Source organism: Chaetomium tenue, assembly GCF_020726465.1.
Source record: "Chaetomium tenue strain MPI-SDFR-AT-0079 chromosome Unknown F5144scaffold_1, whole genome shotgun sequence".
NCBI lineage: Eukaryota > Fungi > Ascomycota > Sordariomycetes > Sordariales > Chaetomiaceae > Chaetomium > Chaetomium tenue.
The window spans coordinates 2,407,914-2,424,927 of NW_027117329.1; the positions used below are offsets into that span (position 1 = coordinate 2,407,914).

At 59.1% G+C, this 17,014-nt stretch overlaps 6 protein-coding genes across 6 annotated transcripts; 3 read left to right on the forward strand and 3 right to left on the reverse strand.

Annotated features, from left to right (window-relative positions):
• The first annotated feature begins 208 nt into the window (after nt 1–208).
• Nucleotides 209–2,492, forward strand: F5144DRAFT_30974 (Aldehyde/histidinol dehydrogenase). The gene is made up of 3 exons (XM_066783958.1): nt 209–604; nt 680–787; nt 850–2,492. Exons 1-3 carry the CDS (start codon nt 440–442, stop codon nt 2,347–2,349), a joined length of 1,773 nt encoding a protein of 590 aa, XP_066648319.1. The 5' UTR covers nt 209–439; the 3' UTR covers nt 2,350–2,492.
• Nucleotides 2,493–3,023: 531 nt separating this feature from the next.
• On the forward strand, nt 3,024–4,832 carry F5144DRAFT_30988 (uncharacterized protein). Its single transcript, XM_066783961.1, has 2 exons — nt 3,024–4,031; nt 4,093–4,832. Exons 1-2 carry the CDS (start codon nt 3,480–3,482, stop codon nt 4,699–4,701), a joined length of 1,161 nt encoding a protein of 386 aa, XP_066648320.1. The 5' UTR covers nt 3,024–3,479; the 3' UTR covers nt 4,702–4,832.
• A 1,176-nt stretch (nt 4,833–6,008) lies between these two features.
• On the reverse strand, nt 6,009–9,439 carry F5144DRAFT_608054 (uncharacterized protein). Its single transcript, XM_066791575.1, has 6 exons — nt 7,976–9,439; nt 7,684–7,915; nt 7,499–7,634; nt 7,340–7,452; nt 7,206–7,289; nt 6,009–7,156 (listed from the first exon to the last, which is right to left on the reverse strand). Exons 1-6 carry the CDS (start codon nt 8,950–8,952, stop codon nt 6,065–6,067), a joined length of 2,634 nt encoding a protein of 877 aa, XP_066648321.1. The 5' UTR covers nt 8,953–9,439; the 3' UTR covers nt 6,009–6,064.
• Nucleotides 9,440–9,642: 203 nt separating this feature from the next.
• Nucleotides 9,643–11,755, reverse strand: F5144DRAFT_555080 (uncharacterized protein). Its single transcript, XM_066787879.1, has one exon. The coding sequence runs from the start codon at nt 11,573–11,575 to the stop codon at nt 9,896–9,898; it is 1,680 nt and encodes a 559-aa protein (XP_066648322.1). The 5' UTR covers nt 11,576–11,755; the 3' UTR covers nt 9,643–9,895.
• A 150-nt stretch (nt 11,756–11,905) lies between these two features.
• On the forward strand, nt 11,906–12,898 carry F5144DRAFT_625112 (uncharacterized protein; the record flags this gene model as incomplete). Its single annotated transcript, XM_066792214.1, has 2 exons — nt 11,906–11,936; nt 12,005–12,898. Exon 2 carries the CDS (start codon nt 12,197–12,199, stop codon nt 12,896–12,898), a length of 702 nt encoding a protein of 233 aa, XP_066648323.1. The 5' UTR covers nt 11,906–11,936; nt 12,005–12,196.
• Nucleotides 12,899–13,061: 163 nt separating this feature from the next.
• F5144DRAFT_31347 (uncharacterized protein) lies at nt 13,062–14,910 on the reverse strand. Its single transcript, XM_066783988.1, has one exon. The coding sequence runs from the start codon at nt 14,719–14,721 to the stop codon at nt 13,351–13,353; it is 1,371 nt and encodes a 456-aa protein (XP_066648324.1). The 5' UTR covers nt 14,722–14,910; the 3' UTR covers nt 13,062–13,350.
• Nucleotides 14,911–17,014: the final 2,104 nt, after the last annotated feature.

Below are 17,014 nucleotides of genomic sequence, written 5' to 3' on the forward strand. Positions count from 1 at the left end.
GCATGGCATGTCCAAACCCCAGTCTCGGCTCTTCCAAGCCGCCGATTTCTCCAAGCACCGGCCCCGATAAGATTGCCGGGGCCTTATCAAGCATCTCCTCGCTGCCGGCAAGCGCGGTCATTGGCCAATGGGTGACCCGCCGCCCCTCATGACGCTAGCCATGGCGAGAGCTCCATGTGTAAAGCCGCAGCAAAGCGATCCAACAGCTGGGCGTCTCTTTCCTTCGAGAGAGAGAGAGATGCACAACACATCGGATGAGGGGTAAGAGCTGTGCGATTCGACGAATCTTGGGAACACATCCATGGTGGCTGCGACTAGCATAAAATCTGGGAAAATACATTACGTCTTTTCCTTGCCGATTTAAACCGTCCCGCACCAAAGCTGGGCTCGCACTGCGTCACACGACCGAGCTAGACTTGAGAGTTTAGAAGCAGCAACCATGGCGTCGAGGCAACTTCGAGTTCTGTCACTGCCTTCAGGCATCACAAGAGCTGCCTTCTCCGCAAGCAAACCCAGGTTACAGCACACACCCAAACTTCCAAGCACCACGAGAATGTCGACCATCGCAGCCTTCAAGATCCCCAAGGTGGCCAACGAGCCAAACGTGAGTCTTGCACGATATCCCCGCTTGGTGTTCTGTGGCGATGCGTACATTGCGTGATGTTAACACATTGGGCAGCAACACTATGCCAAAGGCTCACCGCAGAGAGCGGGCTTGACTTCGGCCCTCGAGAGCCTGCAGAAGAAGGGCACACTGGAGGTGCCGCTTGTTGTCGGCGGGAAAGAGGTAAGCCCCTGTCCGTGACCTGTTATGCCTTGATCACCCTGCTAACTTCTCTCGTTGCCTAGATCAAAACTCCTGAGACGAAGAGCCAGGCCAACCCGGCCGACCACCAGACGACCATTGCCACATACTCCCAAGCATCGCCGCAGCATGTCAGGGCCGCCATCGACTCTGCACTGGCTGCGAAGGCCGACTGGGAGTCGCTGCCGTTCGTAGACCGCGCCGCCATCTTCCTCAAGGCGGCCGACCTGATCAGCACCAAGTACCGCTACGACATCATGGCCGCGACAATGCTCGGCCAAGGCAAGAACGCCTGGCAGGCCGAGATCGATGCCGCCGCGGAGCTCTGCGACTTCCTCCGTTTCAACGTGCAGTATGCCGAGGAGTTGTACGCCCAGCAGCCTGCACACAACTCGCCGGGAGTGTGGAACCGGGTCGAGTACAGGCCGCTCGAGGGCTTCGTCTATGCCGTCAGCCCCTTCAACTTCACAGCCATCGCCGGCAACCTGCCCGGCCTCCCGGCCTTGTTGGGCAACGTCGTGGTCTGGAAGCCGAGCGATTCCGCCATCGCCAGCAACTGGCTGCTGTACAACATCCTCCTCGAGGCCGGCTTGCCGCGGGACGTTGTCCAGTTCGTGCCAGGCAACCCGGAGGAGGTGACCAAGGAGGTGTTGGCACACAAGAAGTTCGCCGCGTTGCACTACACGGGCAGCACCGCCGTGTTCCGCAAGCTGTATGGCCAGATCGGTGCTGGCGTCGCCGAGGGCCGATACCAGTCGTACCCGCGCATTGTCGGCGAGACCGGTGGCAAGAACTTCCATCTGATTCACTCGTCTGCCGACCTAGACAATGCTGCTATCCAAACCGTTCGTGGCGCCTTCGAGTACCAGGGCCAGAAGTGCAGCGCCACTTCGCGCGTTTACGTCCCTGCTTCCGTATGGCCGCAGTTCAAAACGCGCATGGTTGAGGAAACCCAGAAGCTGGCCGTTGGCAACCCCTGGGACCACAAGAACTTTGTCGGTCCCGTCATCCACGAGGCGTCCTTTAAGAAGCTCTCGGGCGTCATTGACGATGCGAAGAACGACAAGGACCTCGAGTTGCTCACGGGGGGTACCTATGACAAGTCGAAGGGCTACTTTGTGCACCCGACCATTTACCAGGCCAAGACGCCGGACCACAAGCTCTTCTCGACGGAACTGTTCGGCCCCATCTTGACCGCCTACGTCTACGACGATAGCAAGGACCCCGTTGGCGCCTTCGCGCAGGCGTGTGAGTTGGTTGATACGGCCAGCGAGTACGGCTTGACCGGGTCCGTGTTCGCGGCGGACCGTGCTGCGGTGCGTTTCGCAGAGGAGAAACTCCGCAACGCGGCGGGCAACTTCTACATCAACTGCAAGAGCACCGGCGCCGTGGTGGGCCAGCAGCCATTCGGCGGGAGCCGAGCAAGCGGGACCAACGACAAGGCGGGGAGCATCGCGATCCTGGGGCGGTTCGTCAGCATGAGGAGCATTAAGGAGGAGTTTAACGCCACTACGCAGGTGGAGTACCCCAGTAATGAGGTTTAATGGGCCTGACGAAGCCCCTTCGCCTCCACCTTGGATGCTTGATATGCGGTCATGAGCGCACGGCTTTGCATGGGAATCCCATGGACCAACGGGCGGGGCCACGGGGGTGGGAATGATATGTATGTACTTCGCACCGGCTTGCATTGGATATTGTGCGACGAAGGGAGCGATGAGTAAGGCATTCCGGAGTTAAGGCGACCTAGAATTCCCAGGCTGTTTTCGAATCCAACGTTTTTCTCTTGACACGCGAGCACTCGATAGAGCCCGTCCAATTGCTACAAGGGAGATGCGCTCCGGGAAATCGGGGCTAGGACCGACGCGTGTTGAAAGCATTGGACAGGGTGTCGTGATGATCGACAAACCCGCAAGGTTCCGAGGGGGCGTGTCGCCGAGCCTCGAGACTGTTGGACAAAAAGGTGCTCCCCATGCTGCAGTGGATTTGGGTGTTCGCCCCCCGGGGCGGGAGCTTTGGCGGGACGAAAGAGGTCGACTGACACAAGGGCGAATGTGGAAGCAGCGGGATACAGAAAACGGGACCGAGTCTGGGGATAAGCACGATAAGCTTGACGAAATGTTACCCTCCCCTCCTTTTTTCTGTAGCTGACATCCACCTCACCGACAGCTCCCGGCTCTTTAACCAATCAGCACTCGGAATTGCACCTCGTGCCTTAAACAAGGGAGCTGAGCACGCGACCGCTCATCATCCCCTTCCCCCAGGCACCGCCCCTCCCCCCGTCGTCTTCCCTCCTCGGTTGTGACCTCAGGCTGAGAGGCGTGCGTAAAGCTGGCGGGAAAGCTGGCGTGTGTTGCAATGTCTCAAACCTATTCCCATCCCACACTCTCCGTGGACCACCCGCTTTGCCGAGCAACCGTAACCATGTCCTCCTCTCTACTCTCTTCTCCGACCTCGTCTCTTTCCATCTTGCTCGTAGACTGAGGCGTGTATTCTATTACCCAAGATCGTCACACACAGTTCAGACATCTCTCACCTCTCACGTTTGAGTTTCTGATCCGATCTGCCAAGCTCGGCTGCTCTACCCGTCAAAAGCTGGGCACGCGCCATCCTTCCGCCCCAGGCCTCCCTTGAACCTTCGTGATTACGCTCTCGGACTTGGTCCCTGACTTCCATAATGCCTCGAAATACGTTTCTCCCGACGCCAGCGTCGTCAACCGACATCAAGGGCCAGGACGGTTCCAAGATGGCCTCCCTCCAGCTAGCCTTCGAGCTGCCACCACCCGCCGTGGCGAGTGAGGCCGGCGCAAACCATCCCAACACCTCGGCGACTTTCTACCCTACGCAAGCCAGCGAAACGGTCAAGTCTCGCAGGCGGTCCTCTGCCGCCAACCCGCCCAAGGACCAGTTCGCACTCCCGCCACCTCCTACCCGCTCTCGCAAGATCATCCAGATGAAGCCCCGCGAGGAGCCCAGCCCCGAAACCCCTGCCTCGACTTCCAAGACAGCATCCAAGGGCAATACCGGGGCGAGTTCAACTGCGCAGGTGGCCGGTTCAAAAAGGAAACAGCCCTCGGCTACGAGCGCCGCCGGGAGGAAGATCGCGAGGAAAACAGCCCACAGCCTCATCGAGCGCCGGCGGAGGTCCAAGATGAACGAGGAGTTTGCCGTCCTCAAGGGGTTGATACCAGCGTGTACCGGAGAGATGCACAAGCTAGCCATCCTGCAGGTTCGTACTCTGTCGTTGTGTCTGCTCTGATATTGCAGTCCCCACTAACACGCGCGCCCAGGCCTCTATCGAGTACGTCAGGTACCTCGAAGACTGCGTCACCAAGCTCAAGGCGCAATGCGGATCCGAAGCCATGCTGGACCCCGAACCGCGGCTCCCCCAATCCGGCCTACCCTCCCCCTCCATGGGCGACACCTACAACCACGGCCACGGCCACAACTACGCCGGCGGCGGCCGCGGCGCGGCCGATCCCTGCTCGCCCGACGTCGAGATGACCAGCTCGTCGAGCGCGCCCTCGCCCAGCTTCACGCCTATCGCCGGCCGCTCCCAGGCACCATCCATCTCGCCCGCGCTACGCCCACAAGACCCCAGCCGGCACAACTCCTACTCGTCCGTCTCCTCCGACTACCGCCTCCACGGCGGCGGCTACAGCACCTCCACCACCACCTCGCCCTTCTTCGGGCCCCAGCACGGCGGCGCCACCGGCGTGTCCTCCTCCCACTCGGCTTTCGGCTCCGCGCTGACGAGCCCGGCCTTGCCGCCCCAAAGGGATTTGGATCAGGAGGCGACGACCGCGCTGCTGATGCTGAATCAGATGGATCGGCGCACGAGTACTAGCACGGCGACGGCGCCGCGCGGGATGAGCGTGAGGGATTTGCTGAGTAGCTGAGAGGTTGCCTGGGCAGATCGCCGTGTTTGATGATGGTGATTGTGTGTTGCGCCTGGAAGCACAGTTTCAACACGTTGTGGGGGGGGGGCAAGCCGTGTGGCGTTGGGGGTTGGGTTGTGGAAAGCGGGGTGAAACAGCTCGCGCTCCCTCCCCCCACACAACCTAGCCCTCCCCCCAAAGCCGTGGCTTGTGGCTTGCTTAGTGTGAGCCTCCTAAGCGAGCTGACAGAGGTTAAGCCAGGGGCGTGGCTTTTGACTAGCACTAGCGCTGGCTCGCCTGTACCAGCCCCCTCTCCCTTCCTCCACACCCACATCCTGCGTGTCCCGTGGGGGGGTATACATACCCTACCCGAGGCCGCGCCGTGCCGTCGCCGTCGGGTAGACGTCTCGGGACACGTGGGATGAGAATGGATGGCTGGATGTTATCATGTTCTGCTCTCATGGCCCTGGATTGCGCGCGTTCGGATGAGGCGACGATGTATGCGAACCAGATACCCGTTTTTAGACCTGGCTAGTCGGTGAAGAGCTGGGTCGGTTGGTGCTATCAAGCGGCGCAGCTGGGGATGTTGGCAAATGTTTCTCCCTTCCCACCCGCCTGTTGTAAGGGGGTTAGTGGATGAAGAGTGACAGACTTTTCGAGCTTGGACCGAGCTGTTTAAAATTGTTGATGGGCGGTCGATAATGCGGTAACAAAAGACCGGAGGGTAGGGGCTCGGTTGGTTTAGACGGGAAAAGGGGCTGTGGGGGTTGGATGAATGAGACTTAGAAACAAGGGATTATAGAGTGTACATATTTATCATATGATACCTTTCATGAAAGAGTTGTTGCCGTCCACAGCGTGATCTTGGTTTATGTCGAAGCATATACTGTCCCCGAGGGTAGACACGATTTAGATCATGGCGGCGATCGCTCGGGAACAGGGTTAGGGCGGTGATAGATGGTGGGAGAGGTTACTGTCCTCATGTAGCGGTTATCAAATGAGCTGTTTTCACATCGCCGATATTGTAGCATGGTTCGAGTTTGGGTCGTTTCCAGTTTCCCATCAAGTTTCCTAGCTCCTTTTGGAACGCCTAGGTTGATTAGATCCACAGAATTAACTAGAAATATGAATGCAAAATTCCAACAAATACAAAACACTCTTGGTATCCTGATTACATTACTCTTGTCCAACAAACAGCCAACAGCCTCGTACTCGCCCTCCCAAGACACTCACTCATCCAACATCATCATCCTCACAACACTCATCCAACATCACTCATTCATCACCCCCAGCATATCCAACATCACCCCCCTCCCACCTCCTCATCCCACCCCCAACATCACCCCCTCAAAACACAAAGAAGTCCAACAAAACCCTACTCCATCTAACTCCCCCGACTCCCAACCTCACTCCTCCCCGCACTCCTCGGCGGCAACAACTCCAAGCTCGGCGGCCTTGGCCCCTTATAATCCAGCGCCGGAACGGTCAGCCCATAGCCCTGGGTCTGGCCCGTGGCATCGTGCTGGTCCTTCTCGACACAGATGCACACGTCCAGGCCGCCGTCGGCGCTGCGGCCGTGGCTGGCGGGGCCCGATGCCGCTCTGTGGGTGGTGCCGCAACCGGCTTCGCCGCTGTGCAGGGGCAGGCGCTCGTCTTTGGGTTTGGGGTGGTGGTGGGGGTTGGCGGAGGAGGAGGTGGAGGAGGTGGCGGTTCCTGGGGGGTGCGGGGCTGTTCCGGCTCCGGGTGGTGCTAGGTGGGAGCCGTTGGTGGTGCCGTTGGGCGGGGCGGGGTTGTAGGGGGAGTTCTCGGTGATCATGGCGAAGTTGCGCGAGGGCATGGTGACTTGGTTGTGGGCGGCTGTCTTTTGGCTGTCGCCCGGGTCTCTGTCGAAGAGCTTGAGCAGGGTTTCTGAGGTGTCGTGGTTGAGGTGGTGGATCTTGTTGCGGCGCGCGAGGAGGTTGGCTACGGCGGCCGGCGGGGGCTTGTTGACGATGGCGGAGGAGACCACGTTGACGATGTAGCGGTAGTCTTGCTCGGCGGGGATGTTGAGGCGCGGGTTGGAGTAGAAGCGCCCCAGCGCGGCCAGGTGCACGTCGCCGCCCAGGATGGTGATGCGGATGGAGAACTCGGCGCAGATACCCTGCAGCTTCTCTATGAGCCAGTTGCGCTCCTTCTTGTGGGTGCGGGCCGTGTAGTGGTCGTCGAGGTCGTCCAAAAGGTCCACGCTGCCGTCGAAGCTGTTGAAGAAGCTGCCGCCGATGCCCATGCGGCGGTTCAGGAACTTGATGGGGCCCATGACGGGGCTCGCAAAGATGTTCTCGAGCCAGGTGAGGCGCGGATATGCGATGGGAATGCCCAACAGGAGGATCATATGCTTGAACGGCCGCCCAGAGCTCGCGGCAGCCGAGAGCTCCCGCTTCAGGCGGGTGAAGATGGCGTCGTACGTCTCGGGGTAGTTGACCTGATGCCTCGTGCGCTATTCTCGGTCAGACAGTAGTTCATGAGCGGTGGCTTGAAAGACCTACCTCGGTGCGGGCGTCGATACCCAAAAAGGCGATTCTAGCCCCTAGTTGGGTGAACATGTTATGGGAGTGTTCCGCAACGTACGGCTGTGTCTTGTTAGTTGTTGACCTGGATGGGTTTCATGGCTACGACTTACCCCGGCCTTGGGACCATAGATGTAGTTAGGCTCTGAGAGCGGAGGGTGGACGTAGGACTCCATGAGCTGGTTGGGGTCGACTCCTTGTCCCGCCTCGGACACCGTGACTGCATCTGCGGTACGTTAGAAAAGCCACCTCAGAGTTCGAAAGCTACTTACCCGAAGTGTAGGTAGAGGCAGGCGGCGGGAGGTGGTGCTGGAACAGCATGTAGTACTTGTGAGCAGTGCCGCCAATGCCCCTGAAGACGTCGCACTTCATGAACTCGTTGACGTAGGAACCGAAACCATCGATGATCTACGCGGTCAGTATTTTCCATACCCCCAAGGAAAGAAGAGGGACATACATCGTGGTCGTCCCAGATGTTCAGCTGGGCAATCTGGCCGTTGGCATTCGCAAAGGGCTCGGTCGAGTACCAACGGATGTAGTTCTTCAGGTAGTAGTCGTCGCACTGCTGGCGGAGGGTCTCTGGGAACGGATGGTCCTTCCGCTTCTTGGGGTTGCTGATGTTGGACCAGTCGTGGAGCGGGCCGGAGACACGGATGCCGTCGTTGTAGATCTGATCGCCGCCGCCAATCCTGCAACCGTTAGCACCACCAATCAATATCTCATCTGCTCCCAAACAAAGGACACCTTACATGACGTGGAAGGGTCTCTCTTCGTGTTTGCGCAGGACATCGTTCCACAGCGCCGGGCCGCTCCAGGCAGCTTCGTCGGTGCCGACGCTGAAGCCGTTGCACGAGTGGAACATGATCCTCATGGACTCGTGGATGGCCGGCACGTAGAAGTTGTTCACGCGCGGCTTGGTGCTGCTGGCGAAGCGCAGACCGGGCAGCTCATACTCCCACTTGGTCTCGACATCATCCATCTCGACCACCAAATCAAACCGCCAAAAAGTATTCCGCGAGTCCGAGCTGAGACACACACCCTCCACCACCGCCACTCCCCCCCTCCCACCACCACCACCACCACCATCCGCCCTCCACAAATTCGCCGTCGGCACAATCGGCTGCGTCTTCCCACCCCCCGCCGTAACCACCAACGCACTGCCCACCCACCGTCCCCCCTCCATCCTCCGATAATTCAACAACGGCCCACAAACCACCTCCTTCCCATCCGGCGGCGGGCCCTGCACCTCCCGCGCACCCGCACCCTCCCCCTCATCCACACCAGCATCCACACCACCAGCACCAGCAACCGCAACCCTCGCCTCATGCGCCCCGGTAACAACCGGCTTGAAGCGCGGCGTGATGGGCCGACCCTCGGCGGTATCGTCGGCGCGGGTCTCGCTCGGGTCGAGGCGCGACTTGTTGAGGAAGTTGGCGAGGTCGGAGACGCCGGCGCCGCGCGAGTCGGCGTCGCGCGCGACGGGGTGGTGTTGCTGGTGTTGTAGGTGGCGGTTCTCTTTCTCGTACCGCGCGTAGGCGGAGGATTCGGCGTGGCGCCAGCGGCTGGAGGAGGCGTATGGGTTGGGGGAGGCCATGGAGGTGAGTGGAGGGGTGTCCTTGGGAGGTAAGGGGGGTGGGAGGTTGGTGGCGTCGGTGCTGCCGTCGTCGGCGTCGGCCATGTTGTGTGGCGGTGGGGGGAGGGGGTTGTGAGGGTGTTGCGAGGCCATTGTCGCGGGTTGTTCGCGGGATATCGCGGGTTGCGCTGGGCTTGTCGCTTGTCGCGGGAGGCCAATTGATGTTGGGAGGAAAGGGGGAAGAGAGTGGAAGAAGGTAAAAAAAGAGGCTGAGGATGACAACTTCAGATAACTACACTAGCATCCTTCCTTTCTGTAACCTTGGAACCGGATTGTTGGAGCGGCACAGCGCCAAGACACACACCAAGTCACACCGTTGGAGCGCTGATGTCTCGGGGGGTCTTGGAATCGTTCGTTGTCTTTGCTTTAGAAATGTTGGTTGCGTGTGTGCCTCTTCTCTGCTTTTCTGTTTGCGGCAATGCCCAACTAACTGACCAACTCATAAACCCAAATAAATCATCACCCGTCTCACCCTCACTCTGTCACTCATAATTTCTGCTTGCAGATTCTTTCCATCCCCCCATTGAGATGGAACTGGAGGCCGCCGCGGGCATCCCTGCGCATTCGGGAGATCGCAGGGCCCAAACTCTGGTGGTTGGTGCAGGAGCCCAGCTGTTGCGTCAGCGCACCGCACCGCTGCTCCGCTGCCCTCGAACTCCCTGCTGATTCGGTGGAGCCAAGTCCGGCCCACCAATCGCTGCCATTGTTTCCCCAGCCGAGTCCGGGAATAACGTTGGCGCCAAGACCGGGTATCGGCACAGCACAGACGGATGCAGCTGAAACGTGGACCCCTGTGGGTTTACTTAGTTATTGGGCATGTGTCTGGTTGCTCCGGACGACTGGCTGAAGTCAACAAGGGCCCCTTTGTTCACGAGACCGAGGAGTGGCTTCGAGATGACCCCAATGGACATACAATGCAATTATATACATGATATTCCTAAACATACAACAACAGCGGCAACGGCATACATCCCCGCCCCCATTCGCTCCCTGCGTAGTCAAGATATCCAATCCTACTTCTCCCCTCGGGCATCCATCACTTGGCAGCAACCGGCACCTTAGTTGGGCGGGCTATCCCTGACCTAGCCGCCCTTTTCTTCTCGATAAGGTGGCCAGCAAGCACACCGCTGCACAAGCCCACTAGATGCCCCGTGATATCCATCGTGTTGCGCCTGGCGGTGAACGCAGCGCCGATGTTGAGCGCCGTCGCGAAGGCGAGAAGCGTGAGCCCCTCAACGCCATCTCTTGGCGGCGGCGGCAGGCCCAAGATACGGAAGCCTTCAAACCGGTGCAGCCAGAGGTATGCCGCACCGACCCCGTAGATCGCCCCGGATGCTCCCAACGACGTAATCGTTAGCCGGTTTGTGATCGCCGCCCAGCTCAGCGTCCCAAAGGCAGCCACCGCCCCCGACGCGAAATATGTCGCGAGGAAGGAGCCTCTCCCGACGTCGTCGTGGAAGCGCACGCCCAAGAACCATAGGACAAACATGTTCTGGGCGAGATGCAGGAGTGACTGGTGCGAGAACATGGCGCTCAGCATGGTCAAGGCCCGTGGCGTGGCAATCACCACGATAAAGTACTGGTTCAGGAGCCCCCACAAGGGCGGGATCTTCCACAGCCCCCAGCCCACCACGTTGAGCGCTATCAGCGCGCCGACCGTGACCGCCGCCGGTGGGATATCCGGAAACCACCTGGCTGCCCGCTTGGCCGGCTGGTAGAATTCCGCGTACGCTACGCAGAGCCCAGTCAGGGCAAGCACGACGGCCGCAGATGGTAGAAGGCGCTGCCACAACTTCATCTGGGGCGGCTCCTTGAGGTCGGACTGGCCCTTAATCATGTACTCTTGCATCTTGGCGCTCAGCTGCCGCGGCTGATGGTCGGTAAGAACCTGCACCGGCCCAACCTTGTGCTGTTCCTCTTCCTGCTTCTTCTTCTCTTCCTCTCGCCGCTTCATTTCCGCTTCCCATTTTGCCTTGTTTCTTTCGCGAATCGCATCGAGTGCGCTCCGTCCGTACACGCTCTTCTTTCGTAGCTCTTCTCTCTCTCCGTAGAGCCTGAACTTGGTTGCCTTCTCCGATGGATCGCTGTCTGTTTCCTCGGCGCGTACCGCCGTGCCGCCATTCTCTAGGGCCGCGAGCTCGTCCTCGGCCCGGAGACCCGCGTTGGCGATCTCGTCCACGGGTACATGTTCGCGGAGATAGGCCAGAGCGATAGTCTGCTGCTCCTTCGAATACACCCTCGTGTTGACCCGAAGCATCGGGTCGTCGAGCGTCCCCGCGACGCGCCGGCCGTGGAGGATCCGCAGGAGCTCGTTGCCCCCCGTTGTGCTCATCAACGACCCAAAAATGGCAAATATCTCACTTGCTGTCAGATCGTTTTTGGCAAAGGGCAGCCCGTCCTGATCTTCGTATCCCGGCGGCAGGTCGACATAGTGCGTAATAACGGACCGGCCCCCGAGTATTGTCCGGATGCCGACCCATTGCGGCAACACCGGCCGGGCGTTCTTGAGGAGGGCGGACCCTGTAACTGCGTTGTGGCCATGACCTCCTCGCTGCAGTTGTTGTCGTTGTTGTTTCTGCGGAGCCGGCCAGGATGAAAAGCAGCGACTCGAGAGAGGGGCGGCCGGCAACAATCGGGAACACGGCCTCGTCAGGTGGTGCGCGGCGGCCTGGACGCTGGACCGGAAGGCATGGACGCCCAGGCTGCAGCCGTTCATTGTTGCAATCTGGCGCCCGCAGTTGCGCCGGTTCGCTTAACCGTCCATCCACTGGGGTATTCTAGTAGATGACTGTTGAGGAGATCGCCGTTGACCGGCCGAGGAATCGGTATCGAAGAGGTGGAGGTTGCTGTTAGTGGACAGGTGCTAGGGAAAATTCCAGCTCGGTGGTCGGGAATCGAGCCCAGCCGATCCGGCAGGCAACGCCATTGGGGGGTTTTGTCTTGGCGAAGCAATTGGCCCCACAGCGGGGCAGCGGTCCCGCGCGGGTGTGGTGCTGCAGGGAGGGGAGCTCCAAGCAGGCAACGCTGGAGCTTGCGTCTACAGCACGAGCAACATTTCTCTCCATCAACCAACTTCGGTGCGGCGACTTCCAACACTGGCAACCGAAACAATTGTCATCATAGCTAATGCCAACCAACTGATTAGCCGCGCTCACACAACATCTCCCGAATTCCAATCTTCATCAACATCCACGAACCAACCCCGCAACCACAGGCAAACCTCCGTTCCACAATCCAACGACTTCCAACGACTTCCAACCTCCCAACCTCCCAACCTTCCAGCCTTCCAACTCTCTAGCCACCAACAAACCAAACCAAACCAAACCAAACCACGACCATGTCCTCCGAAGCCCTCCCGATATCCCCCACGCGCTTCGCCGCCGCCCTCCCCGACCTGCCCCTCTCCACCCTCCACCTCAAAGTCCTCGAACTCCGCAACAGCATCGCCCACCTCGACTACTCCAACGAGCAACTCCGCCCCTTTGCCGAAGGCACCGCAACCGCAACCACCACCTCCACAACCCAAACCTCCACCACAACCCCCCCACAACAGACACCATCAGCCGCGGCAACAGCAGAACCCGACGCAGACTGCGCCGACGCGATCCGCGAGAACGAGGGCGTGATCGCACGCATGCAGGAACGTATCGCGCTGGTGCGGGCCGAGGTCGAGCGGCGCGGGCTGGGGTGGGCCGAGTTCCAGAGTGTGGAGGAGCGGGAGGCGGAGAGGGTGAAACGGGTGGGTGTGAATGGTGATGGTGGGGATGGAGAGGGGGAGGGGGAGGGGGAGGGGTTGGTTAATGGTGCTGGGGTTGTGAATGGAGATGGGGAGGGCCAAGAGGGGAGTAACCCGTGGAGGGATGGGACGTTTCAGACGGGTGTGATTAGGGGCGGGGTGGTGCAGATGGATGACGGCCCTACTGGACGAGCGCCACAGGGGGGGTCGCTTACGGATGAGGAGTTGTTGCGGCGGATAGAGCAGCAGATGAGGGGTTTGGGACCAGATGAGGATGATGGTGAGGGGGGTTTGCATCTCTGAGGGGTGGCGAGGTCTATGATGGAATGCACCACCAGTAATCTCGGGGCCAGCATGAAATAACACAACTTCACACAAATACCCAGCTACGGTCGCCAAGGCCACTAGAACAATCTGATTCATTGATGGCGATGAAGACGGCAGGGTGTAAAACACGACGCCTCCAGGGTTGCGTGAGGATTATGTTACCAGCGCGGGTGGCGACGAGTAACAAGAAAACTAACTGATAAAGACAGAGGAAATATCATGCTGTATTGTGCGAGAAAAAGCCCCCCATTTTGTGGATGCTGCCGGTCCAAACGCCTTGCCCAACCCGGAGACCGAGCCCGGTCCCAACAATGCGATTCCCATATCAACATGTTACGCCAGGCCCATGCTGTGACAAGAAAATAGGTAAAGGGGGACTGTGGCCGAGGGAAAAAAAGACAACGGAAAAGAAAATCCTAGCGAAAGGCTTAGGCTGGTATCGCCATGTTGGCGTTAAGGGAGATGGCCGGCTGAGTTTTCGGTTTGGCCAGCTCCGACTTTGGGATAAAGTTGGTGGTTACGCGCAGGGAATGCGCTGATTCGTTGTTATCGAGCCCCGACGAGCCCCTGTCGTCGTATCCCGAGCTCAAGATGGTAGGCAGCCTGGGTTTCTGGGCGGCATGGCTGGGTAGCGAGGTGTTGCTCACTTCGGGGCTCCTCGACACGTACACCCCCTCGTCTTCGGTGTCCGAATCCACCTGTGGCGCGCGGTGGCTGGCCCGCCGCCTCCTGCGGCTCAGCTCCTCCCAGTCGTCCTCTGAGTCCGTCGAGGAGCAGCTCGTCCTCGCCGTGCGCCGACTCCGGGTCCGCCTCGCCGACGACACGCGGGACCTTGTTTTCCTCAGGGAAGGGTTGGACCGCAGCTCATCGTCTAGCGGCGTTTCTCCCCTCCGTATCCTGGCCTCCACGGCCCTCTCCCCCACTAGTCGCCCGAGCGAGCCTGCGTCCCGGGTCGATACCGTTCTCCTGGACGCCGCGCTCACCATGCTCGCGCTCCTCGTGACGGGCACCTTGCCCTCCATGACCTTAGCCGGCGGAGGCGGTTGAAGCATCCAGCGGAGGGCATCCCTGTGCGCGGGTTTGCTGCTGACGACGGGTGGGTGGTATTCGTTCACGGGCGGGTTTCTGGGCGTTGTGTAAAAGTTGTGCCGGTCCTCGTCTGTGATCTGTTTCTCCAGCCCGAGTTTTGACTCCATGTAGCGGCCAGCCGAAGTGCTAGCCTGCTTGATGGCGTCCATCAATTTGTGTCCTGACCATGTGGGCTCGTGTCCCCACAGTTCCTCGTCCTCTCTCTGATACCGTTTGTAGTTCCAGTCGGCGCTCGTCGATATTGATATCGTCTTGCTGAGTGTTGGGCTTGCTGGGTAATCCTCCGGTACTACCGTCGGGGCGCTTCCGGTACCGGGCAACTCAGCAGGGCCGAGGGACGGTCTCGGACTGGCTATTGACCCCATCTCCGACAAGCTGATCACGGCGCTGCTCCCGGTGCCGATGCTCGGGCGGCCATCTCGGCTTGCCGCTGTCAGCCGCCGCTGGCTGAGACTCTTGCTTATCGCGTCGCTTCCCTTCCTCTTCTTAGGCAAGCTAGGCCCCATGCGAATCTCCTCGCCCCAGTAGGGGTTCGTGTCGAAAGGGTCGGGGTGCCGGTACAGGTGGGGTTGTTCCGACACGATGCGCTCCTTCATCTCCCTCTCTTTCCTCGCCTGCTGCCGCGTCTTGTGTTCGGTGTGGAGTTGGTTGCATGGCGTGCAGGCGAGGACGTAGAAGAGGGCGGACTGTAAGGCGGCTAGGTACGACATGGTCGGTTCTCGTTGCCGGCATCCCGTAGTCGAGTGATTAGTGCGCTCTGGAGTTATTCGCCTATGACGACCGCATGGATTGTGATTCGCTCCGGGAACAGTCCTTTGACACTTTCTCCTTTTGAACACAACTCAAACGAACGTGGGGCGGCTGTCAGAGTATACACCACCACGGCAACGGGCATAGCAGGGACACCACAAAGCACCAATGTCGGCAACAAATAATCGGTAGGGTCGAATATCCAGTTGGAGTCCGTTCCAGAGGGCCAAGTCAAGGGCAATGGCGGACTGGATCCTTCCGTAGGGGCGGGGAAGCGAGGAATGGTGCTCGGCACTCTCTCGGCTGCTGGGAAGGGAAGTTACCCAAGACCTCGACTCTAAATGCCTCTACCCCTCTCAACACGCCACGCATACGCAGTCAATTCGAGAGGTCCGGTGTGCCGCTGGCATGCGTAATGGAGGTACAGGTTCGAAACCGGGAAGGATGGGGGTATGCGAAACGACGGAATGACAGAACGACAGGGTGGTCCCAGCATCCGTCTGTTCAAATGTTCAAATGTTCAAAGGAAAACGAGAAGCGTTACAGTATGGAACTTTAGAGTAACTTGAAGTATCTTGGAAGAATGTAAAAGGAAGGAGAATTCCAGAAAACGAGGGTCAAAATCGAAGTTGAAACACAGCAGAACACAGCAGCACGAAGGCGGCTGTGTGGTGTGGGAATTCGATCAAGGTCAATCAAACGGAAACCATGCAGCTGGCGCGCACCAAGGTAAGGTGGCCCGTGGGGGGGAGATTTGGGTTGTGTAATTTTGATACACGAGACCGATGCCCCGTTGGAATCCAGGAGCAGGGAACACGCCCACTCGCGGCGCTAAAACAGCCAGGGGCAGGAGACAACTAGCCCGCATTTGCCCGCATTCGCGGATAGAGGCGCGGCGCAGGTTAATGAGTGGGTGTCCCTCGTCTGATCCCTCCTCGCTCAGCCCCACGGTCAACGAAGATGCACAGCGAAGCAGAAACCGTTTCTTCCATTCCGGTTCCAGCAAGGCTGCTAAAAGCGCTTGGGAGAGACACGGCGCTTGTTTGATCATCAACTGACGTCCCAAACAGGGAGGCCCAAGCAAGGCAAGGAGATGATGAAGGATTCAGGTTTGTCTTGTTCCCGCTAGCCACACAGTAGATGTACCGTACCGTATCATACCAAAGTGCTCTGGGGGCAATTCCCCATCGACTCGAGGCCCACGTTTAAGCGACAAATGCAACTGCAAGTCCGACCTCCCGGTTGCGACAATTTATCTTAGAGTTAGGGAGCACGGGCAACCCCTGATTCACCCATTACAGAGTACTTCAAGAAGACGACTTGGAGAATTCCCGCATGCAGCCAGCCCACCACCGGCTGAACGTTTGTCACCGGTATGCCAAAATACCTCTCAGCCTTTCGCGTTTGATGACACGTGGGAAAACGCACCACAGGAAAGTAACGCTAGCGGCGATACAGATGCTCTTCTCGGAATCGTGGTTCACTGGTTGGTTTCGGCGAACGCCCGACCACTCACCCGACCACAGCAGCAGCGAGCCTACCTGCATTGGCCCATCAGATCAACCGCCCACACACCCAAGGGCACCCGCCCAAGGTTTAAATCCAGGAACAGGGCGGTTTCTACCGGCCAACAGCAGACCAACAAGGTGCACAGGTGTGTTCCAGAAACCCGCCGTTGGTCAATCGATGGATGTACATACCTGCCCGCCCGCTGCAGGGCGTCAGCACGAATCGGTCTCATGGTTACCCGATCAGGCACGCACATGTACATATGTAGTCACTTAGGCCTGCGCAAGCCATGATCGTGACACCATCCCATACCAGTTACTGTGTAAGCACCAGCCCTTCAGCATTGACCGCGTCATCAAGCCCTGCTGCTGTTACATAGTTACTGGCTGCCCATAACCGTGGGATCAGTGCACGGCCTCCTGATGCCTCCACCGACTACGTCTTCTGCAGCGAGGCATCAAATTAGGCAGAAGGAAAGCGTCGAATGGAGCGAAACGCAAGTTACATCGTGCCCGCCTCCTGGTGGCTTCCCCGCCTGCAAGTGTTTGGACGGCCTTGGCGGACGGCACAGAGAAAGTCGAGGGACGAATCACCCCCTGCTGCCACGTTTCGACCTGGTCGATCTTCATGTTGCTTTGGGGGTGACCCGGTTTGAAACGGCGAAGTCGACTTCTTTGTGGGCTTGTTCAAAGTCACGAGCACGATCAACAAGGGAGGGACGGGGTGGTACCCAAAGGCTCAAAG

What these genes read in the sequence shown, in the direction of transcription:
- F5144DRAFT_30974 (XM_066783958.1), top strand. Translation starts at nt 440, where the DNA reads ATGGCGTCGAGGCAACTTCGAGTTCTGTCACTGCCTTCAGGCATCACA. An exon ending in AGGTGGCCAACGAGCCAAAC is followed by an intron (nt 605 to 679) that starts GTGAGTCTTGCA and finishes CACATTGGGCAG; the next exon opens with CAACACTATGCCAAAGGCTC. An exon ending in TTGTTGTCGGCGGGAAAGAG is followed by an intron (nt 788 to 849) that starts GTAAGCCCCTGT and finishes CTCGTTGCCTAG; the next exon opens with ATCAAAACTCCTGAGACGAA.
- F5144DRAFT_30988 (XM_066783961.1), top strand. Translation starts at nt 3,480, where the DNA reads ATGCCTCGAAATACGTTTCTCCCGACGCCAGCGTCGTCAACCGACATC. An exon ending in ACAAGCTAGCCATCCTGCAG is followed by an intron (nt 4,032 to 4,092) that starts GTTCGTACTCTG and finishes ACGCGCGCCCAG; the next exon opens with GCCTCTATCGAGTACGTCAG.
- F5144DRAFT_608054 (XM_066791575.1), bottom strand. Translation starts at nt 8,952, where the DNA reads ATGGCCTCGCAACACCCTCACAACCCCCTCCCCCCACCGCCACACAAC. An exon ending in ACATCTGGGACGACCACGAT is followed by an intron (nt 7,635 to 7,683) that starts GTATGTCCCTCT and finishes CTGACCGCGTAG; the next exon opens with ATCATCGATGGTTTCGGTTC. An exon ending in TGCCTCTACCTACACTTCGG is followed by an intron (nt 7,453 to 7,498) that starts GTAAGTAGCTTT and finishes AACGTACCGCAG; the next exon opens with ATGCAGTCACGGTGTCCGAG.
- F5144DRAFT_555080 (XM_066787879.1), bottom strand. Translation starts at nt 11,575, where the DNA reads ATGAACGGCTGCAGCCTGGGCGTCCATGCCTTCCGGTCCAGCGTCCAG.
- F5144DRAFT_31347 (XM_066783988.1), bottom strand. Translation starts at nt 14,721, where the DNA reads ATGTCGTACCTAGCCGCCTTACAGTCCGCCCTCTTCTACGTCCTCGCC.